Source organism: Halichondria panicea, chromosome 13 (assembly GCF_963675165.1).
Source record: "Halichondria panicea chromosome 13, odHalPani1.1, whole genome shotgun sequence".
NCBI classification, from domain to species: domain Eukaryota; kingdom Metazoa; phylum Porifera; class Demospongiae; order Suberitida; family Halichondriidae; genus Halichondria; species Halichondria panicea.
The window spans coordinates 780,006-801,668 of record NC_087389.1 but is presented as its reverse complement, the minus strand read 5'-3'; the positions used below and the strand labels follow the sequence as shown (position 1 = coordinate 801,668).

The 21,663-nt window shown below is 43.5% G+C and overlaps 10 protein-coding genes across 14 annotated transcripts in view; 5 read left to right on the top strand and 5 right to left on the bottom strand.

Annotated features, from left to right (window-relative positions):
- The first annotated feature begins 28 nt into the window (after positions 1–28).
- LOC135346222 (peroxiredoxin-5, mitochondrial-like) lies at positions 29–1,360 on the top strand. Its single transcript, XM_064543786.1, has 5 exons — positions 29–202; positions 374–508; positions 592–762; positions 1,076–1,128; positions 1,187–1,360. The coding sequence occupies exons 1-5, from the start codon at positions 98–100 to the stop codon at positions 1,290–1,292; spliced, it is 570 nt and encodes a 189-aa protein (XP_064399856.1). The 5' UTR covers positions 29–97; the 3' UTR covers positions 1,293–1,360.
- Positions 1,341–4,337, bottom strand: LOC135346220 (von Willebrand factor A domain-containing protein 5A-like). The gene is made up of 3 exons (XM_064543784.1): positions 3,032–4,337; positions 2,839–2,953; positions 1,341–2,693 (listed from the first exon to the last, which is right to left on the bottom strand). Exons 1-3 carry the CDS (start codon positions 4,246–4,248, stop codon positions 1,527–1,529), a joined length of 2,499 nt encoding a protein of 832 aa, XP_064399854.1. The 5' UTR covers positions 4,249–4,337; the 3' UTR covers positions 1,341–1,526.
- Positions 4,338–4,451: 114 nt separating this feature from the next.
- Positions 4,452–5,301, bottom strand: LOC135346218 (probable caffeoyl-CoA O-methyltransferase 2). Its single transcript, XM_064543781.1, has one exon. The coding sequence runs from the start codon at positions 5,299–5,301 to the stop codon at positions 4,534–4,536; it is 768 nt and encodes a 255-aa protein (XP_064399851.1). The 3' UTR covers positions 4,452–4,533.
- A 63-nt stretch (positions 5,302–5,364) lies between these two features.
- On the top strand, positions 5,365–8,055 carry LOC135346217 (cyclin-dependent kinase 20-like). The gene is made up of 12 exons (XM_064543780.1): positions 5,365–5,486; positions 5,540–5,613; positions 5,671–5,710; positions 5,812–5,925; positions 6,043–6,117; positions 6,233–6,369; positions 6,878–6,940; positions 7,002–7,053; positions 7,284–7,355; positions 7,422–7,514; positions 7,566–7,628; positions 7,772–8,055. The coding sequence occupies exons 1-12, from the start codon at positions 5,400–5,402 to the stop codon at positions 7,952–7,954; spliced, it is 1,053 nt and encodes a 350-aa protein (XP_064399850.1). The 5' UTR covers positions 5,365–5,399; the 3' UTR covers positions 7,955–8,055.
- A 445-nt stretch (positions 8,056–8,500) lies between these two features.
- LOC135346219 (mesencephalic astrocyte-derived neurotrophic factor-like) lies at positions 8,501–9,830 on the top strand. The gene is made up of 4 exons (XM_064543782.1): positions 8,501–8,661; positions 8,855–8,991; positions 9,186–9,327; positions 9,538–9,830. The coding sequence occupies exons 1-4, from the start codon at positions 8,577–8,579 to the stop codon at positions 9,696–9,698; spliced, it is 525 nt and encodes a 174-aa protein (XP_064399852.1). The 5' UTR covers positions 8,501–8,576; the 3' UTR covers positions 9,699–9,830.
- A 135-nt stretch (positions 9,831–9,965) lies between these two features.
- LOC135346216 (histone-lysine N-methyltransferase SUV39H2-like) lies at positions 9,966–12,051 on the bottom strand. The gene is made up of 3 exons (XM_064543779.1): positions 11,977–12,051; positions 10,732–11,877; positions 9,966–10,380 (listed from the first exon to the last, which is right to left on the bottom strand). Exons 1-3 carry the CDS (start codon positions 12,019–12,021, stop codon positions 10,165–10,167), a joined length of 1,407 nt encoding a protein of 468 aa, XP_064399849.1. The 5' UTR covers positions 12,022–12,051; the 3' UTR covers positions 9,966–10,164.
- Positions 12,052–12,308: 257 nt separating this feature from the next.
- Positions 12,309–16,047, bottom strand: LOC135346215 (uncharacterized). 2 transcript variants are annotated; one of them, XM_064543777.1, is made up of 6 exons: positions 15,915–16,047; positions 15,664–15,723; positions 15,201–15,457; positions 14,660–14,938; positions 12,944–14,284; positions 12,309–12,675 (listed from the first exon to the last, which is right to left on the bottom strand). In XM_064543777.1, exons 2-6 carry the CDS (start codon positions 15,704–15,706, stop codon positions 12,451–12,453), a joined length of 2,145 nt encoding a protein of 714 aa, XP_064399847.1. In that variant the 5' UTR covers positions 15,707–15,723; positions 15,915–16,047; the 3' UTR covers positions 12,309–12,450. The 2 variants fall into 2 exon arrangements, with proteins under 2 accessions (XP_064399847.1, XP_064399848.1); XM_064543778.1 differs by having other exon boundaries at positions 15,891–16,031.
- An 8-nt stretch (positions 16,048–16,055) lies between these two features.
- LOC135346214 (low molecular weight phosphotyrosine protein phosphatase-like) lies at positions 16,056–16,786 on the top strand. The gene is made up of 2 exons (XM_064543776.1): positions 16,056–16,290; positions 16,459–16,786. Exons 1-2 carry the CDS (start codon positions 16,076–16,078, stop codon positions 16,745–16,747), a joined length of 504 nt encoding a protein of 167 aa, XP_064399846.1. The 5' UTR covers positions 16,056–16,075; the 3' UTR covers positions 16,748–16,786.
- On the bottom strand, positions 16,784–18,680 carry LOC135346213 (GDP-Man:Man(3)GlcNAc(2)-PP-Dol alpha-1,2-mannosyltransferase-like). The gene has a single exon (XM_064543774.1). The coding sequence runs from the start codon at positions 18,638–18,640 to the stop codon at positions 17,099–17,101; it is 1,542 nt and encodes a 513-aa protein (XP_064399844.1). The 5' UTR covers positions 18,641–18,680; the 3' UTR covers positions 16,784–17,098.
- A 552-nt stretch (positions 18,681–19,232) lies between these two features.
- LOC135346210 (uncharacterized) overlaps positions 19,233–21,663 on the top strand; it is a 25,781-nt gene continuing 23,350 nt past the window's right edge. For 3 of the 4 annotated variants that reach the window (XM_064543768.1, XM_064543771.1, XM_064543770.1), the window contains exons 1-7: positions 19,233–19,541; positions 19,636–20,056; positions 20,117–20,575; positions 20,632–21,070; positions 21,130–21,168; positions 21,234–21,380; positions 21,522–21,575. In XM_064543768.1, the coding sequence (XP_064399838.1) occupies positions 19,265–19,541; positions 19,636–20,056; positions 20,117–20,575; positions 20,632–21,070; positions 21,130–21,168; positions 21,234–21,380; positions 21,522–21,575 (1,836 nt within the window). In that variant the 5' untranslated portion in view covers positions 19,233–19,264. The remainder of the gene's footprint in view (positions 19,542–19,635; positions 20,057–20,116; positions 20,576–20,631; positions 21,071–21,129; positions 21,169–21,233; positions 21,381–21,521; positions 21,576–21,663) is intronic. The other variant, XM_064543769.1, reaches the window with a different exon arrangement.

Below are 21,663 nucleotides of genomic sequence, written 5' to 3'. Positions count from 1 at the left end.
TATCCACTTTTGTGGTAATTGTAATGACCTTTCATACCATGTCACATGGCCATGTAGACTACATGTGCTTTCATTGAAGTCTAATAGTAGCTAGCCAATGATCATCTCTGTGCGACGTGTCCTGCTACCACTGTCTCAGCTCAGCTACAGGCACTTTACACGGTCTCTCAATACAGCCTCTGCTCTCAAAATGCCCATTAAAGTATGTAAAGAAGAATTATCGTGTGTAGCCATTGATTTTGTCGTCCAGTAGCTATGTAGCTATGGCTTGGCTAGATCCGAACATGTATGGTGGCAATGTAATGGTAGCTATATATTTATAATTTGTGTCCAATTTCATTATGCACGAGTCGTATAAATAGACTATTTGCAGGTAGGTGATGAGCTGCCTTCAGTCGAGTGTCACGAAGATTCTCCTGCCAACAAGGTCAACATGAGGGAGCTCTTTGCAGGCAAGAGAGGAGTCTTGTTCGCTGTGCCAGGAGCGTTCACTCCTGGATGTTCTAAGGTGGTTTAGCTATTATTATGGCTATTTATAAATCTACCTTTGTATGTGTTTTGGTGGATTTTTTAATTATTTTCGTCTTCTAGAAACATCTGCCGGGTTATGTTGAGAATGCTGACGAGATTAAAGCCAAGGGAGTGGATGTTATTGCTTGCGTCTCAGTGAATGATGCGTTTGTGATGGCAGCCTGGGGCGAGAGCGGTGGAGCCACTGGTAAGATCAGGATGCTGGCTGACACTAATGCAGAGTTCACTAAAGTGAGTTCCTGATTTGCATTCAATGTTAACCCCCCCCCCCCCCCCCCCCCACCAATAATTATGGTACCTGTCCTAGCCATAATTATACAGTCAGGTATCTAAATTTTTTGTCCCGTCAAGCAATTAACTACAATGCCAAGGCTATACAATTTCGATTCACTAGTCTGTTTGCATTGTACACACAATGTAATTCACTGATTCTACATTATTTTGTGGATTGGGGTCGTGGCAGTAGCGATCAGTAGTAAAAGAACTAGCAACTCCATAACACAGCTATAGTACTCTATATATTTACTGGCTGTTGTTTTTGCAGGCAATTGACCTCACACTGGATTCTGCTGCTCTCGGTGGAATCAGATCAATGAGGTGATGTCTGTTGCTATCCATTACCTGGTTGTTGACACCTGGTGTTTCTTGTGTGCAGGTATTCAATGATAATTGATGATGGGAGAGTGACTGCTCTGAATGTGGAGCCCAATGGCACTGGCCTCACTTGCAGTCTCTCTAACTCTGTCCTTAGCCAGTTGTAATAATTTACCAGAATTAAAATTGAAATTGTTATTTTGTCCAACTACGGATGTGATAATTGAATAATTTATATTGTCAAATTGTGTAGTGTACCACACTGTACGTAGATCTACTCGTCAAAAGAATTCAAATAAAGGAAAAACACTAGCTATATATAACTCTACTTCTGAGCTTCGCAATAAGCTAGCTATAATAGTTTGCAACTTGTTACTAAATCATTCACTAACAGTTTCCAGTTAGGCCAACAGTTTCTTTGCAGCGGCCTTCATACTGTCCAGCGTGGTATCTCCGCTGGGGATGCTTTGTTTCTTGGTCCAGGTCTCAGCCTTGGCTCCCACCAACTCCCACTCCTCCATATCATCATCGTACTGTGTGTGCAGTAGCTCCAGTATCAGCAGGGTAGCCCAGAGCAACGCTGTCACACCTTGACACTCAGTCGGACATCCACTCTCAACTTCTTCAAGCGTCTTCCCCACGAATCGAGCCAGAGCAGCGTTCATCTTCCACGAGCCGTCCGCTTGCTGGGCTCCAATTATTGAAGAAAGGCTAACAACCACAATGGAGGATGAATTTGGTGGTGGTGGTCCGCTAGACGAAGACAAGTCAATATATCGAGATGCCATCGGAGGAGGGGGTGGTCCACCAGACATTGAGGGGGCCATCGGAGGAGGGGGTGGTCCACCAAACATTGGGGCCATCATCGGAGGGGGTGGTGGTCCACTAGCCATTGAGGCCATGCACTTCATTGGAGGGGGACCACTGCTACATTCAGAAGCCATTCTTCGTGCAGGAGCAGCACTCCTAAATTGTGTAAATTTCTTTTTATTCACTCCGCCTCTTCCCCCACCTCCACCTCCACCTGGTGGTCCACTCATCCCTGGTGGTCCACTCATCGCTAGTGGTGCACTCCTCCTGTCCATCATCATACGACTACGAGAATAGGGATATTGAGCTCGGACATCAAACGATTGCAGAGCGCCTTCGATAGGTTTCAAGTTCTCCTCGTCCACTGCAATGAAGGCGGTGTGGGAGGATATCACGCTCGACTCAACACTCAGCTTCACAATCTCTTTAGAATCTTTTCTCTCGCGCTCCCAGTCTTTTATGAGGGCCTTAGCCGCAAGGTGATGCACTGTTGAAACTGGCGACACCTCCCCAGCTCCAGACTTGAATACTACTGTGTCAGAGATCGATTTCTGTAGCAGTTTTCCTTTGAGTACGGCCTTTCCTGTCAGTTTATCACTCTTTGCCTTGACAAGTGCATAGATCACCAACTTCTCTCCAGCAAAGATTGGAGGCAAGGTTTGCGGACACTGGAGAATTTCAGGCTTTCCGTCAATTTTGAATTCCAGACTCACATCTGTCAGGGCGGGTTGCAGGGCTCTCTTCAAACTACGAATCACCTGAAGTGGCATAACAATGAATAAATAAACACTCTAGTCACATGTAATCAGCCACGCAGACACAACAATGCATGGGTAAACAGGTCCCCTAAAAAGTATTGTTATGACAAAATAATGAATAATTAATGATAAATTAATGTCAAACCTTTGGCTGTAGACGTTCCCCTTCTTTAACAAACTCTGCACTTCCATTGCCAGCACGAGCTAGCCCCTCCACCAGAGCAGTGGACGCACCAGACCCTATACCAAACGTGAAACACCTGAGGGAATTAAAATAATACAACTGTCAATAACAACGAAAACCATACTATAGTACCACAAGTATTCAATTTCCTTACCTTGCACTGCTATTGTTTTGCTTCACCTTCTGCACACAGGCATCAGTGTTGCTGACAGCACCATCAGTGAGCACAAATACTTGGCGAGACAGACCACCTTGAGGCTTAGACTTGAGAATGAAATCCAACGGACTAAGAAGTTCAGTTCCTCCTAAATTGGCCTGCAATCCAGTTAGGTGTGCCACTGCTTTGTCCAGAGTCGACTGCGAGTAAGGAACACTGACTTCAGGAAATAGCTGTTCGTAACGTGATCCAAAACCAACAATATTGAAGTAGCAATTCTCAGGCAAACTTTTCATGAAGAGAATGAGAGTTTCACTGGCACTCTGGATGAACTGTCCGCTCATGCTACCACTCCTGTCCACAAGGAAGATGAATTCACAGTCATTTTCCAATTGTTCGAATTTGGGAAAGAAATTGACCATGACAGCTTTCTGGCTCATGAAGCCTGTATCCTTTGAGTTTCCATCCTCCACTACTGCACTCGGCTGATGGGGCTCCTTGTGCTGGATGAGAACCACCAAGTCTTTATCAGCCGGCTTCTGGTCACTAAGAGTCACTTCGATCTTGTCTGCTCTGTCAGTGCGATTGAGAGTGTGGGTGGGGGAGACGATCGTTGCGATGCCTTGGGGTTCTAGAATGTTCAGTTTGAAGCTATTGTAGCCGGCAATTTGGGCAGAGGAAACTTGAGAGCCAGAATCTGACACATCGGCAAGTGGGTCACTAGATCCAGCCGGAGTGTAGCGTGGCTTAAAGACAGAGGGGAGGGAGAATCGAATATTGTCTTCTGCATCGATCGGTAGCTCTGCAACCATTTGGAGGTGAATCTCGGCATCTTTCTGAGGAGGCAAGTTTCCTAAAGTGATGCTAAAGATGTCTCCTTTCTTCTCCTCCCCAAGAGCAGCCGATTGTCCACTAGCAATGGCGTCATCGTAGGTAGCTCTGGCCTCCTCTTTCTCTTTAATGTCGGCCTTGATTCTGCGACCATCAATAATAGCGGTGAGTCCCACCACTGCACTGGAGTCCTCCACTGGGAATCTGAACAGCACCTCTACTGGATCAGAGGAGTCGTTGGTGTACTTCAATACTGACTTGAGTCCTAGAAGACATGCTTTAACTTCTGCCTCCACAGACACTTCTTTGAGAGGAATGGGCTTCTCAGTTTGCTTGATAATCAGTCCACAGATTGGTCGACGTCTAGATCTCGGTGCAGCCATCGTAGCTAGCCTACAGTTGATTGATTGCAGTTTGTACAGTGACAGGGCTTGTTTTGTGGTCAGCACACTAATTAAAGTATTAATTATCTAAAAATAGTTCCTATGATGCAATATTATTATAGCCTGGATTTATATAAAAAGCTTGTACATGTAGATACAGGAATACCAGGCCTACTGATCAAGCAGCATCATGCAAACTGACATTATTTTGTCACAATATAAATATAAAGTGAAATTCTACTCAGTATGATATAAATTTGATTCTAATCATTCAGTCAATAATACCTAAAGTTTTTGAGCGATTCCCGTTCCATCAGCTATGTTCAATAGGAGATACTCCACTCGCGGATCATCTCTCATCTTCTTGTTCAACTCTCGAATAGACACTGTTGCTTTTGAAGTATTCGCAGGATCTGCCACTTGCCCACTCCAAAGAGCGTTGTCCACAATAACCAAACCACCTTTTCTCAGCAGCTCCATCCCCAATTCGTAGTACACACCGTAATTGTCTTTGTCTGCATCGATAAACATCAAATCAAAAGTGCCAGTTTCACCGTTGTCAATCAATTCCTGAAGAGTTTGTGTAGCAGGTTGCAATCGTAAGTCGATCTTCCCACTCACTCCACCTCTCTCCCAGAATGGTTTGCCAAGACTCGTGAATTCTTCACTGATATCACAGGCGATCACTTTCCCCTCATCGGGCAAACCAAGAGCCATTGCAAACGCACTGCAACCAGTGAACACACCAACATCCAAACACTTCTTGGCATTTAGCGCTCGGACGTAAAAGGTTAACAATTTGCAGCTTTCAACTGACGTAGTCATTATTCCCTGCTCGAGCTTGGTAGACATAACACGGAGCTCTCCAAGAACTTGATCATCGACATTGTGGTTTCTGACATACACATTGAGAGGGTCAGACAGCCACCAGCTCTTACCAACATAAGAGGCAGCCTTGTTCCTTCTGTACCTCATGTACATGAATCCCAGAGCTGCCAGACCAGCTCCACCAGCTATAGCAGCAGGAATACAGCACTTCCAGTTGTCGGCCATTTCTACACACAAGTCTCACCACACAGACAAAGTAAGTGGTGGCCTTGCAGAGTAAAATTAATGTTTTCATCGATCGTTACCTACTGAAGCTTTTCACAATGATGCTACACCTTGAGAACTACCATGTCATTGGAAGGATAGGTGAAGGTGCTCATGGCATTGTACTCAAGGCCAAGCACATCAAGGTGAAGGATACATGCATCCACATACACAAGCAGTGTGAGCAAATCTCTATTAGACTGGTGAGCTAGTGGCTCTCAAGAAAGTCCAACTCCGGAAGCTAGAAGACGGGATACCCAATTCAGCACTTAGGTATGTTCAAGCTCACACTACTGCTAATGATAATATGCCCATGGTTCACTGATACAGGGAGATCAAAGCACTTCAAGAGAGTGCAGAGAACCATCATGTAAGTACACACACTAGCTAGTTAATGTCGTCATGATATACAGTGTCTGTCTTGTATGTGCTGCTCTAAATATAACGATAGAAAAAATATTGCAATTGTAGGTGGTTCGCTTGAGGGAGGTGTTTCCAATGGCCAGTGGGTTTGTACTGGTGTTTGACTACATGCTCTCAGACTTGTCCGAAGTTGTGAGGAACTCAGAGAGACCACTAACTGAGGTGAAGTGTGTATGAGGTCAACTATGAGCACGCTCAATGCTGCAACTGCTGTGCTGATGAATTATATTTACAGTGTAGGTTAAGTATAGGTGGCAATACATTTTTTGTTTTATATAGGCACAGATCAAGAGCTATATGCTGATGCTACTCAAAGGTGTGGCCTACCTCCATGGCAAGTCTATAATGCATAGGGTGAGATCTATATGTCTTCATCAAACTATACTGTGTGTATGGGCATATTAACTTAGCAGCATATTAATGCAGAGGACTGTTGATCTAGTGTGATTCATATCTCTTGCCCTGATAGGACCTGAAACCTGCCAATCTGCTCATCAGTCCGACTGGCCATCTCAAGATAGCCGACTTTGGTCTGGCCAGAGTGTTCTCTGCTGCTCCGGATGACCAAGAGCCTCAGAGACAGTACAGTCACCAAGTGGCCACCAGGTGAACCACATGCACTGATAGGCAGTGTGATACTTGTACTTATGTACTGTAGCCCTCAACTGATACCGTTTCTAGGCTTTCTGAAATTGTTGAAATTGAATACACGGAATTCAAGATATGGCAGCTGATAGTTAAACAGAGAGGGGTAGTTAAACATCTTTCAACAGCCGTAACTTCCGTATTGTTGGTCCGATTTCAAATATTTTATGATTTTCTGAAAGCTTAGAATGAAACCTTTCATATTATGTGTTTAAATCCAAAATTTGGTTAGGGCCATAATTTGTCATTTTTCGGCCTTGGACCATGGGCTATAATCCATGGTATGTGGCCGAAATTGGCTAATTATTTCATCTCCCAATATGAACTTTGATGATACCATTTGAAAGGTCTCTTTCTAAGCTTTCAGAAAATCATAAAATTGTTGAAATTGGATTGACGGAATTTAAGTTATGGCAGCTGAAAGAGTCTTGATTAAACAGCCCTGTCAACACTTGCCTCCTCCTTGCAGATGGTACAGAGCCCCAGAGTTGCTGTATGGGTCGAGGAGCTACGATCCTGGTGTGGACTTGTGGTAGGTCTTGCTACTGGGGGGTGGGTGGGTGTGGTGACTGGACTAATGTACTCCTGTACAGGGCTGTGGGATGCGTGTTTGGAGAGCTAATTAACAACTCTCCATTGTTCCCTGTGAGTTTGTATACTCTGTTCATTGCCGTATAGTTATAATTAGAGCCATAACAACCCTCCTAGGTTTAATCAATGGTTCGAAGACTCTATTAGCCCATTATAGTATTATTGGCCTAGATAACTGATAGCTTATGCGCCTAGTTCTACTGTGATGTACGTACATACTGACTGTGAGATCACTGGATCATAGACAAAACCTGTGTCTGTACATGTCTATGTGTGCATTGCAGGGTGAGAATGATATCAACCAGCTGTACTGTGTACTGCGAGTGCTGGGCACACCTAATGAGAGCATCTGGCCGGTATTGGAACAACCCACCTCCTCTATAATCCCGCCCCCTCTGTAATCACACTCCCTTATAATGCAGGGACTACTGGAACTGCCTGACTACAAGAAGATAGAGTTCCCTGACATGCCTCCCATACCTCTGGAGGAGGTGGTGCCCGAGGCCTCCCCTGAGGTGTGTTGTGTTGTAGCATGTGGGTGTCTTAGTGTGTGTCTGTGTTTGTAGGCACTGAACCTGTTAAACAAGTTTCTGATTTACAACTCTAAGAAAAGGATTCAAGCGAGTGATGTGAGCTCACGATCATTATACGTACACAGATTATATTATGTGAATTTTAGCAATACACGTAGTACGTTAGCCTAATTATATACACAGTCCTTTTGTATGTATACAAATACGCTAAATTAATGTTTGAGTCTTCCCCCTTGTAGGCGCTGCTGGACCCGTACTTGTTCAGCCCTCCCCTCCCTGCCCACCACTCAGAGCTGCCCATACCCAACAGAGCCCTCAACAAGATGGAGGACACACTGGACATACAAACTCCTATCCAGGACGCCCTCATCACACCCAAGCAGCTGGCTACCTATGCTGCTCTCATCACCCTGCCCTCATAACTATGAGACTCTCTTAGCTATCTGTAATCCTAATGTATGACATTCCTAATTTCTCGTAGACATTACTACTGTGGTATAACATTCTTTTGACAGCTAGCTAACTGCATACTGCTGTACTACACTTGCAATTGCGTGGGGTGCTGATGCAGTTCACCCACGTAGCGTGTGGGTTATACGTACTGCACAACTCTATTAACATTGTTTTATTTATATAGGCCTAGAACATTATTGATATTATGCTATCCCTAATGCATTGACTGTTCCTGGTTAAAAAATGTCCTTAAATTGTTCATTTTCATTCTGTTTCCTAGACTGGCCTACACCAAATAGTTTTTACTGGCTAGACTTCAAGACTGGCAGTGGCCTGGGCTACCTATTCTCACTCAGTTTACCTTGTTCTGAAAAGTTAATTATATAATGCATGTTGCTTGCACAAGAGATTAGATCTACATTTGTATTCCCTCAAGTTGCTATGCGAGTGGGCGTTAGTTAAGTGGGCGTATGCTCATATCAACCAACCACTTCATGCCAACACACATGGTATCTTGTGGGGAGGAATTGCAAACAAAAGAAACCGCGAACGGAATACACTCAGTTAACTTTCAAGAGAAGCGCTACTGACATGGACTTGAAGCTGCTGTTTACCCTGTGCCTGTGTGCTCTGTGCTCTCTAGTGGAGGCTAAACTAAAGGAAGGAGATTGTGAAGGTGAGAGAATGATGTAGTTAGCTCCTGTATTATATAATTATTGGTGACTCTCTTTATACTTCAGCCTCTACATTAGTTTAATATGTAGACTACTTATGTATGATGTGTTGTAGACAACTTTATATGACTACCACACTATACTGACATCAATAATATTATCTTTGCCAATGTCTATTGTTGTACCCTCTTACAGTGTGTATTGGATTCCTGACCAAGGTTGGCAAGAGCTTGCAGGAGCAGGGCAAGGACCCACTGGCCATCGGGAAGAAATCTCTGGAGGTTGAACTGATTAAAGAATGCAAGAAAGCCAAGGACAAAGACGAGAGATTTGTAAGCCCTCCCCCATTGTTAAGTGGCATGATTATAAATTATCACCCCCTAATAACTTATTTCAGAACCAGAGGATTTTGTTGGGTGAAATGCATATTCGTTGGTTTCCTGAGTGATAAAACTATGCAATGTTGGTAGTGTACACATAGTACCTGATAGTATCATTTGGGATTGGAATTTATTTTTTTATTCAGTGCTACTACATTGGAGCATCAGACATAGCTGCCACCAAACTCATCAATGAGGTCACAAAGCCATTGTCCTATGGTATGCCACCTGAGAAGATCTGTGAGAAGTTGAAGGGAAAAGATGGAGAAATTTGTGACTTGAAATATGGTGAGTGATTGATACAACTACAAACAGCGTTGTGTTTTTAGCGATACCAGTCTGGTGTTTATTAGGCTTGTGTGTGTACTGCAGTTGCATGCATCATAACGAGAGCCTTTTTATTATTTTTATTATTATTATTATTTTTTTTTTTTTTTTTTGCTAACACCTGTACACTGTACACATCAGTAATATATTCTTACTCCCTCTCTTTCTCAGACAAGGAGATTGACTTCAAGAATGTAGACCTGAAAAAGATGCGAGTCAAACAGCTCAAGAAGATCCTCATTAATTGGGGGGAGGACTGTCGAGGTTGTGCAGAGAAAACGGACTTTATTAACAAGATAGAGACTGTTATGCATCAACACGTTGAACTGTGATGACTGTTGATTACTAGGGTCCATCTCTTTCGTGTATGTATGTATGTTCATAAAATTTCATTATTATCGACTGAGTTGTTGTTAATCACTGGCAGTTATTTTAACATGACAATTAATTATTATCACTGACAACATTATATTTATAATTATAAGAAGCTCCAAAAAAATTCCCAGGACTTATTCATCTTCCCCAACATACTTAATAATATTGAAGTAATAGAACCCTGGTGTTTATGTATGTAAATTGAACAACGATCGACCGAGCAAAAGTTTTATAATTATAGGACAGACATGAAATTCAGTAAAAATTAAAAAGTTAAAAATCATATTGCATGGACTGCAAGTATAATTATAAGAGTTACGGACAAGTATAATTATAAGAGTTACGGACAAGTATAATTATAAGAGTTACGGACAAGTATAATTATAATTAAAAATTTTGAATAGTTATCATCAGTAACGAAGTTCAGTAGTAATAACCCAAACACTTGTCTGCCCCACAGAGACACATCTTCTTGTGGGTTGCAGGCGATACAGAAATATATTGGTTGTGGTTCATATGATAGTCAAAGGTCAACTCTTCGCCACTGGAGATTTTTTGTCTGGAAAAAAATGCAATCCTCGGTAAACGCTTATCCAGACACTCTATCCAGACTGAGTAGACCACCAAGTTGGGCTGACACTGGAAGAGAGAGAGTGTGTGTGTGTGGGGGGGGTAGTGTGTGTGTGTGGGGGGGTAGTGTGTGTGTGTGTGTGTGGGTGTGTGTGTGTTGTGTGTGTGTATACAATACGATAGAAAATAAACACACATCTATACATGTATACACGAGAGGCTACTGGCACTGGCACCGGAGGATTATTATAGAAGATAGGTAACAATTGACAGCGCCACACAACATAATTCATACATGTACTAGTCTACTTGTACATACAATGCTTGAAATAAAGTACACTATCGTACAACTACAGTACAGTCATTACACACAGTAACACACAACCTCAAGGGATAAGAGTGAACCATATACAAACGTACCGAGTGATTGAAGAAGTGTGAGATGTTACCCTCCTTGGCTGCGTCGATGGTGAACTCTGAGTTATCATCATCAAAGTCCAGGTCAAACAAATAAGTGGCTCCCTGCTCATCATACAAATGACCTCTCTTTTCAGCTTCTTCGCTGGTGATCACCTCCCCAACGTACTCTGTGACAAACGAGTGTGCTCTGATGGGCTGCATGGACCGCACACCCCAGCCTCTACCGTTGGGGGTTCGGAAGATGGTGAGTGGGGTTTGTTGACCGTGTTGCACAACTCTATTAACACAATCCGGGGGGCAGGAACATTTAGAGTTGCACTCGTAGATTGGAGTTCCAGTTTGTACACGCACGTTTCCAGATCTAGTATAGGCAAACGCAACACCGGCCATCGAAGGACAACACGATGATTTTGTACCACAATTTTCCTCACACTCACAGCCACAGAGAGAGCTGGATACCTCGGGAGTGGAAGGGTCAGGAACACCAAGTGCATAGCGATTAGAAGAGATATATGTAAAGTTCACCGGTGGAGATACTCGGTCGACAATGTTCTCTACAAAGATAGTGGCATCACTTTGCTTGTTGAGCTCGTCTTGCCAATCGCGTAACAGTTCTTTATAGACCGACTCTCTAAGCACACATATACTGACAAGATCAGTATTGGTGTCATTTAGGCCTCTGCCTGTTGTAGGGCTGTTTCTCTTACCCACCTTTTCCAGCATAGGGAGTTCACAGTTGTGTCTCTGTAGTGGGCGCTGAGGGGAAACAGGAGAGGGCTTGGCTGCTTTGGTGGGTAATGTATTCGAACACAAAATCTTGCGTTTGACACGTGGCAAAGGCCCAGGGGTTTGAAAAACTGTCTGCTTGTGTAAAATATGCCTCGGAATGCAGACACTGGGTGAGGGTGGGGTGATCGGTAGATCCAGACTATTGGTTGTCATAAATCTATCAGGTTGTGGAGAAGTGGGTTTATTGTGCATGTCACATTGTGGGGATCGGGAGGGGGTGATGGGAAAGTTGAAGGATGAGGTTGAGTTGATTCGGACAAGGTAGGAGGAGTCTGGAGATTTGTAGGGTGTCACAAGTCCATTTGTGTACAGGGAGCGTTGGAGTGATGATCTTGTAGTGCAATTGTCCTGCAATTTCTGGAGAAAAAAGAAGCAAAATAATTCCACACACTGAAGATCTACCACTGCCCACCAGCCCACCAGATCTATTTCTTTACCACATCATTCCAAACTAACCTCTAATGATTGTCTAGCTGGGCTCTCTAGCTCTTGTTTATCCATCACTAGCACTTGCACTTGCACTGTACTAAGATGAGGTCACCAGATACATGTACTTTGTCCATGGTAATCATATCATATACAGAAGATCTACATGAGATCTGAGCAGCCTCCTCATACAAGTATAATTTATACTTGTGTAATTACCATCAAATTGCATATATCTATGGATCAAGCTGAAGCTGTTTAAAAATTCCCGACTCTCTTCCCCAACCATAATCCTAGAACATCAACAAGTGAAATTAAAGTATAGGATGATTGCAGCATGCAGTATTTAACATGAAGATACATAACAACATGATAGAAACATATATCATCATCATATCATAGTAATAATGGACACATTCATCAGTAACAGGGTTTAGTAACAAATGAACATAGTTAAAGATACCTGCGTAATCAGCTAAAGAGTTTTGCTCAGAATGAGATAGTTCAGTAGTAATAACCCAAACACTTGTCTGCCTCACACAGACATTTCATGCGTGTCTTCTTGTGCCTCCCTGGAGATGCAGTACTAGATTGGTTGTGGTTCATATGATAGTCAAAGGTCAACTCTTCGCCACTGGAGATGTTTCGCGTGGTGAAGAATGCAATCCTCGGCAAACGCTTATCCAGACACTCGATCCAGACTGAGTAGACCACCAAATTGGGTTGACACTGTGTGTGGGGTGTGTGTGTGTGTGTGGGGGGGGGGGGAGGGGGTATGGGTCAGTACATAGATATTTACAGCATATTCAACACATCTATAAACAGAAGGGGCGAGTAAAACAAACCAGTAATTCATGCACAGGCCACAATAATTATACATCACTGTACACATACAATGCTCAATGTGTAATGTGTACGCCTCCAATACACACATCAACACACAATATCATGTGGGGACTCTTATAACTATAGTGCCAGTCTGCTACCATATACATACCGAGTGATTGAAGAAGTGTGAGATGTTACCCTCCTTGGCTGCGTCGATGGTGAACTCTGAGTTATCATCATCAAAGTCCAGGTCAAACAAATAAGTGGCTCCCTGCTCATCATACAAATGACCTCTCTTTTCAGCTTCTTCGCTGGTGATCACCTCCCCAACGTACTCTGTGACAAACGAGTGTGCTCTGATGGGCTGCATGGATCGCACACCCCAGCCTCTAAGGTTGGGGGTTCGGAAGATACACAGTGGTATCTTTCGACCGTGTTGTACAACTTTATTAACACAATCTGGGGGGCAGGAACATTTAGAGTTGCACTCGTAGATTGGAGTTCCAGGCTGGACTTGTACCTTTCCAGCTCTGGTATAGGCAAACGCAACACAGGCCATCGAAGGACAACAGAAGGAAGCTGATTTCGTGCCACATTTCTTCCCCAGAGAATAACACTCACAGCCACAGAGAGAGCTGGATACCTCGGGAGTGGAAGGGTCAGGAACACCAGGTGCATAGCGATTAGAAGAGATATAGGTAAAGTTCACCGGTGGAGGTACTCGGTCGACAATGTTCTCTACGATGATAATTTCGTCGGTGCCATCTCTTTGCTTGTTGAGCTTATGTTGCCAGTTGAGTAACAGTTCTTTGTAGAGCAGGGAGCCTGCACGCTCAGGTATTCTGCCAACTCTGGGAAGAAGGGACTCTTCAGATATGGAGTGTTCCACACCATTTTCCAATGGGTTGTTTAAGACAACATCTGTCGTTTGGTGCACACCGTTGCTCTTAGTCACCTTCTCCAGCATAGGCAGTTCACAGTTGTGTGTCTGTAGTGGGCGCTGAGGGGAAACAGGAGAGGGCTTGGCTGCTTTGGTGGGTAATGTATTCAAACACAAAATCTTGCGTTTAGCTCGTGGCAAAGGCCCAGGGGTTTGAACAACTGTCTGCTTGTGTAAAATATGCCTCGAAATGCATGCACTGGGTGAGGGTGGGGTGATCGGTGGATCCAGGTCAAACATAAGTCTGTCAGGTTGTGGAGAAGGCAGTTCACTATCATGCTGTGGGGAGGGGGTGAGTCGAAGATGAAAAGACACCCCACCAGCATCACTTATAGACGAGGTAGAGCTGAATCGCACAAGATGGGATTCCGAGGAGATTGGAGAGGAAATAGGCGATGGAGGGAGAGTCAGCTGTGACTTAGGAGGGGTCACAATCCCATTGACATACACGGAGCGTTTGTGTGATGATCTTGTAGCGCAGTGCTCTTGCAGCGCATTTTCCTGCTCACATAATCGTGGTGGTCTCTTCTTCTTGGTGAAGCCATTGGTGGTGGCTTTTTCAGGGAGTGCCTGGAGAAATATATATTATAGTATTCAATAAATTAATGCCTTTCATACAGAGGGGGACAGGCAGCCCCTAGAAAAATGGTTGGGCATGCTTTCTTTTGTTGTTTCATATTCTGTTCCATTCTGCATTCCTTCTTTTACAACATGCCCACAAACTGTGCGCCTCAGATATAAAACGTTCTCTGTCCTAACTCTAACCCCAGACAAAGAACATTTCCCACAAATCCAGTATGAAAATCCAGTATGAAACCCTAGGACCCTACATCTCTCACCACTAAGTATTCACCACATCCTCCTATACAACCAACATTAAGTCCTCCATGTAAAAGCAAACATGCGCCAGCTCCCCGTTATAAGCTCTTGTATAGTCTAACCAACCTCTGAGGTTTTTCGTTCATTCCTGAACCTTTTTTTCTTAGCTGGGCACTGCTTATCAGTCAATGTTTTCAGAGCCATGTTCTTCAACTTCTCAGGTAAGAGGTCGGTGAACAAAGTTGTGTGAGGTAGGTTACCAGACACTAGAAGGATTTTGTCCACAATATACGAATACAGAATATCTGAGCACCCATCGAGATTGTCTGGAGGTTCCCAGGAATTCTCAGAGTCCGGATATCCCTTCCAACTAAGTAAGAACTCTGGAGTACCATTGTTCAATGTCTGTGTATGAGGGGACAAGCATCAACCAACGTGATTACTTACCAGTGAACGTTATAATTATATTACATGTATTTCATGTGATGTGGCAATGGTATTATTAGCAAATTAATGTTATAATAGCAAGCAAGCACAGTAATTATTTCACATCCACAAAGAGGTCATCAAGCAATAAAGTGGTAACAGTGGTTAAACCCAAGGCTCTGGAGAGGGCACCACACTACACTCAGACTAGAGAGGGTGGCTACAATAGACCTTAACTCACGAGCCTGTGTCCCAAGATGTCCTCCACCTCGTAGGAACTGACCACAACAGGTGCAGCACTCTTTGATTCTTTGCGAGTGGCTCTGGTCCGAGTTCGAGTTCGCATTCTGGCAGACTTCCGCTTCTTGGGCTTGCGAGGCTTCAGTGTCCTGGTGAGATCGTTGTCATCAGTGCGTGGTGGTTGTGGTTGAGGAGAGTTCAACACCGTCTGATGATAATCTTCAGGTAAAGGGATCTCTACAATACAGGCAGCAGCGTCTACAAGGGGGACAGTGTGTGGGGGGTATCAACACAAACTAACGAGCAATGTGGGGGGTATCAACACAAGCTGACGAGCAATGTGGGGGGTATCAACACAAGCTGACGAGCAATGTGGGGGGTATCAACACAAACAGGAGGCACAATATGGGGGGTCTCGTTAATACAACATTAAAACATCAGTAATGAAAACATGAGCAGCTCACATCCATTGCTGTCAGCTGCTCTGTAGACATCACTGCACGACATTGTGTCTCCCAGTACACCTGTGTGTGGAACACAACCAGTCCAGTGAATGAAGGCAGACAATGCAGCTACTCTGAGCTAGTATAGTAGTACATGCATGCTAGCAATAATGTCATGAACAAATTAATGTGTGCTGGCTATTAAAATAATATCAAAGTTCAAATTTGCATGCTAGATCTACACGTACACTAATCACCAGGACTATACACACTTGTTCACTAGATACAGTCCTTCTCCCCTTCTCCTTGATGTCTTATATATGGGCACCTCGCTTGCAGTCAGTGCAACTAGCTAGCTTAGCCTGGCTATCTTCTCTCTACTATTCCAGTCATGTGACAACTGGATACACCCACTTTATTGCAAACATTAACAATGGCTAAAGAAACAACCATCTGCCCCAAGGAAGCAATGTGCTCGGTTCTGTTCGTATGCTGGGGCAACATCTGTCGGTCCCCAACAGCAGAGGCTATCTTCAAGCACCTACTCAAGGAGAGAGGAGTCAGTGAGAGCTGGAGGGTGGACAGTGCAGGGACTGGTGAATGGAACATCGGGGAGCTACCTGACCCAAGAGCTCTGCACACACTCAGGTAAGCAATGGAATATACCTCTTGATTTGTTATTATATAAGGATCTAAATCTGAGCGCTAAGGAACTCTAAACGAGCGAGTAAAAACATAATGTGCCGATTTTAATAAAGGTTTTATTTCTTCTACATGTATAGAATTAGTTGTTATAATACTCATTTATGTGTACAGGGTTCATGGACTGGACTCAGATCACAAAGCCAGGGTTCTGGTGGACGAGGACTTTGAACAGTTCGAGCACATTGTTGTATTTGATGACAAGAACATAAAAGACACTCTTGAGATGGGACCAACAAGATTGTCTAGAGATGATCTCATTCTACTAGGAACATTTGACTCTGTTCACGATAGCAACATTATTGAAGATCCATACTATTCTGTTAATAATGAAGACTTTGAAACAACATATTTAATTTGTGAGAGAGCGTGTAAATCTTTTTTGAAATCCATTACTTTATAGAAACAGTCATTTTTTTTTCAAGAAATTATCATCAAAGGATTTTTATAATTATAATGTTTTTTGTGCAAGAATTTATGCATAAAGAAAAGAGTGTGCACGAAAATCAGTGATTGTGTACATGCATGAAATGTGAGGTACGTACGTTTTAGTATCCAAAGTACAAAACAAAAAAGCGGAGACAAAAATAATTAATAATAGTAGCAACGAACATATGAAATAGTACAAAAAAAACTACTTGTGTACAAAATCCTCTTGGCACATAATACAATTATGTGACATAATTATAGAATAATCAAATGCATGGGTAATAACAAAATTTGCAGTGATGTATGAATAGTACAAGGCAAATAGTTAACCAAACAGATCTTCTGTTGCCCTAAGGAAAGAGGCTTCAAACACACTCACTGAGAACTTAGCATCAACAGAAGCACGTGCTGCTTCCGCCATCGTCCGGCGGTCCATATCCGAGGAATTGAGCACTTCAACAAGACAAGAGGCCATGTTTTCCTTATCATCTGCCAAGTAGCCCACTTTGTTCCCCTGCCAATCCACGACGATGTCGTCCTTAGGTCCGCCTGAGTTGTGGGCCACCATCACACAGCCAGCAGCCATACACTCCGGGAGTACAATGCCAAAGTGTTCATTTTCCATAGTGTGGAGAGCAACCTTCGCATTTTTAAGTTCATTTTGAAGATCCTGAAAAGGAATATTCAGTTCAAATCTGACGTTCTTGTCGATGTGTAGCGATTTAGCCAAATTCTTAAGAATCGTCACTCGAGCGTCATCTTCTGAATTCCGACAACCACCCACCAGCACAAGTTTGACATTTTTACGAATTTCAGGTCTAACATACGATAAAAATTCTTTCAAGACTTCCAACTGTACTTCATGTTTTTTCTCGGGTCGAAATTGTCCAATTGAGATGATGGTGAAGTGTTTTCCAGAGCGAGCAATGGGGAGCTGTTGGAAGGTACTGGTGTCACAGGGCGGGTACACAATGAAGAGACGTCCACAGCCCCACAGCTTTGAGATATGTCGATGGGTCCATGTGGAATTCACCATGACAACATTGCTACGACGACCAACAAAACCGTAAAATTTAGCAAACAATCGATAGTAATAAAGCTTGCACTTGGTGAGGAAGCGACTTCGACTAATCCACCTTGCATTGTTGAAAGTATTTTCCCTATTTTGCACAACTTGGAGCATGTCCTGACTGATGACAGGATAGTGAACATAGCTGGCTGTTTTGCATCGTCCAATCCAGCGAAACAGAGGCAGAGTGAATGCATATCCCATTGTGTCAATATACACATCTGGTACAAAGTTCAAAAATCCTTCAAGACCGAGAAAAAATGAGCCAATGCTTTGACCAAGGAGAGTAAACCGCGGCCATTTTTCAGCTTCCACACAACCACGACGTTTTAAGTAGACAAATTCTATCGCACCTCTCGCAAGATCAATTCCAAACCTGTTTTTAACTTTGCTAAAAATGGATTCTTTATTGGCACGATCTCCAGTGTAGACGATGCAGCGTATAAAGTTGTACCGAGATTGGAGAGCTCGGATGCTTTGCCACAGTACTCTTTCGCCACCTCCACCAGCATTGCAATATGGATGGAAAAATCCAACCACTACAGGCGGATGCGATAACAAGTTGAATTGCCATTTCTTGAAGTTCTTCCTGGTGTTCCACACAGAGATCAGTTTTACGATGACGATCATCAGAAGGAAGATAGACAGTGCAATGATGAGAGAGTAGAGCAGGAGCCATGCTGTCTGATAGGAGGGTGCTTCTTCTTGTGTAGTCTGTATAACTGGCTCTGGGAACACCGTGGGAGCAGCATTACGGTCATTTTCAGTCTCTCCCATGGCTCTGGATTGGGCAACCATTTTTTTTGTCTCTGCCCTATGAATGGGCGTGGCTTGTCATTCTGCAGACTGCCGACTGCCTGAGAAGTATGGGGAGGGGCTGCAGAATGTTGGCGCATGTGCAATCAGGGTTAGCCTCGATTAAAGCCGCTCCTTTGTATTGCTTCAGGAGTACACATGAAAGGGTATTCACATACTCCTGATTGCTTTTATGATGGACTGGAGTGCATGAATTGATTATTTAGAGACCAGTCAACACTTCAGGTATGTATAAATAGAATCTACATTATTTCAAACTCTTCATCACTGGCAAGCGGCTCATCAAACATCTGTGGAATGTCTAACGCTATTAATTAACCAAATCTAAAAACGTGAAATCCAGGAAGAAAACAAGAAATTTGCCGTTGAAGATTAGAACATCATTGAACACAGTGGAATCTCACTAATGTATGAGGGTGACTTTTGTGACTGACTTGTATTAGACCCATGCATTTTCAGCTGTATATAGAACTACTTTGTGCATGGCAATCTTGTAAATGTATAGGGCATCTAATAACACAACATACCCACACTTTGATGTGTTTCCTGCTCATGCAAGGAAATTGGCCATGAATAAAATTACCAAAACCATACTGACCACTGATAATGGCGACACAGAGCTGTATTCTAGTGACTGTCCTATTGTTCTGGTCTAGTGCTATATCCAGTTCATTACCCAGAGAGTCGAGACAGACACCTGGGGATGCAGTGACTGGAGATACTGTGACTGTACATGTGCAGTTCATGCTGTTCTCCACCTACACCTCAGAATGTCTGACAGGACTCACTGAAGATGGGACTCAGATCAGAGTGGAGTTCAGGCTCCTCACAGGACAAAACTTCAATCCTGGAGAATGGATCAGTGCAGGGAATGTTACGTTAGGTAGGTAATTTGTAGTCAGCATGTCTAACATAGGACTAGTGGACAACGTTTAGGGAGTGCACGTATAAAGGGATACTGTCTTTCTGATCTGCAGATGAAGGTGACAGATCACAAACACTAACTATTGGTGAAATAGATCCAGGAGCTGATGTGAATGAGTTCATACAGTTCCGAGTGCTCCAATCAGAGCATGGTGGAGGTAGCTGCAACTGCTGGGGGCTGAGCAACTTCACTGTGAATACAATCATGGATTCAGGAAACAAGTCCAAGACAATCGACATAACTGAAGAGTGTGATGAACAGTCATCTTCTGTGATAGGGATGATTTCCATGGATGAAGTCAGGTTGTTCTGTGGTGGAAGTGCCAGTGTACCTCGAGGCATAGTAACTGCTGCAGATCTGCTAGGCCTAGGGAACACCACTATACAATGTAACCAAGTCAATGGTAGCAACAGTCTGATTGACCCTGGAGTGGCAGCTCCAACAGAAGATTGTACTGCTGCTTACCCTCGATTGTAAGTGGCTCAGTTGATATATGCAATATTTTATTCCTTTCTTTGTTTGCATGTTTGCAGGGATATTGACTTCAATCTTGACCTACTGGAGAGAGACAGTTGTATAGGACCTTCGTCATTTGATGAAGGGGTTGAGTTGGCCATTAGAATTGGTAGAGATTGGATTCCTTTACAATACATAAGTCCCAATTTACCGGATAATCGGAATCGGAATTCCAACTTTCTTATTGGGCACCTGAATGATCAGGTTGTGACTATTAGAGGCTACACTTTGAATGACACGATAACTGATGGTGAAGTTAACCAGCTGCTAGTATCTGTGTGTGGGTCTTTCCTGACCAGTGAAGCACAGTTGAGGTGGATGCAAACAGCTGCATCAATTTCCCGGCTTCCAACTACTAATCCAAATAACTGGCGAGACCTATGGACACTGGATAATGTCACTGTGGTATTACATGTTAATGAAACATACAATAAAACTCTGATAAAAGACAACTTTGACAATCAGACAGAGTTAAAGTAAGTAATTTGTGCATGCATGAGCTTTCTTTCAATGCTGGTATAATTTCATGCAGTCCTGAATACTGGATGGAGGACATCAGGAATGGAATGATCAGTGATTTCTGTGGTGCTGACTATGTTGGTGACAACTCTCTCCTAATGGGGTCAGTATGTAACACCACAGGTTGTGGTGGAGGCCAAGGGACCATATCCAGTAGAATCATTCGCACTGCTTCCTTGGACATTGGTGTTCAGTTGGGTATTCCTCGTCCCATTACTGATGAGCCTAATACAGAGACTAACCCACCCTCCACACCATCACCCCCCACAATGCCCCCCACACCACCACCATCCACACCACCACCCTCCACACCATCACCCTCCACACCACCACCCTCCACACCATCACCCTCCACACCATCACCTCCCACAATGCCCCCCACACCTGATGATGCAGATGATCTTATTCCCCAGCAGCAACTTGGAGACGCACTGGAGGAAGTATTGGCTTTGGTAAGTCTCTCAAATAATAGTTTTAGTCGTTAATATGTTAATGTGGTTTTCTCTTACAGATTAGAAATGATGAGGAATTGGCAAATATTACCACCATGGTAAGAAACAACATTCTCCGTTGTCTATACACGGGCTCTAAATGTTATCCTTATCCTCCACCCAGCCTCCAGCAACAGCTGCCATTGCACTGGAGAGAGTAGTGGGAGCTAGAGTAGTGGATGAGACTGTAGTAGCCTACCTGCTTGCTGACATGGTGGACAGGAGCAGGCTGCCAGCTGGGGGAGTTGAGGACATGGTGTCATTCAATGAGGTGAGCAGATAGTGAGCTAGATGAGCTCAGACGTACGTAATTTACTTGTATACAGAGGGTTCATGCATGTATGTAAGAGGATCGATCAGTCTAACCACTGCAAGAAAGTGTGTAATGATCTATGTATTTGCCTTGCTGCAGACCATTCTCTCCATTGGAGATATGCTGTTGAACGAGACGAGCAATAATGAAGAGGTGATCATAACTGTGCACGCTTTAATTTTAAGTTTCAGGATACTGTTATGTTACATGCACAGCACACACACTCACACTCTTCTCTGCA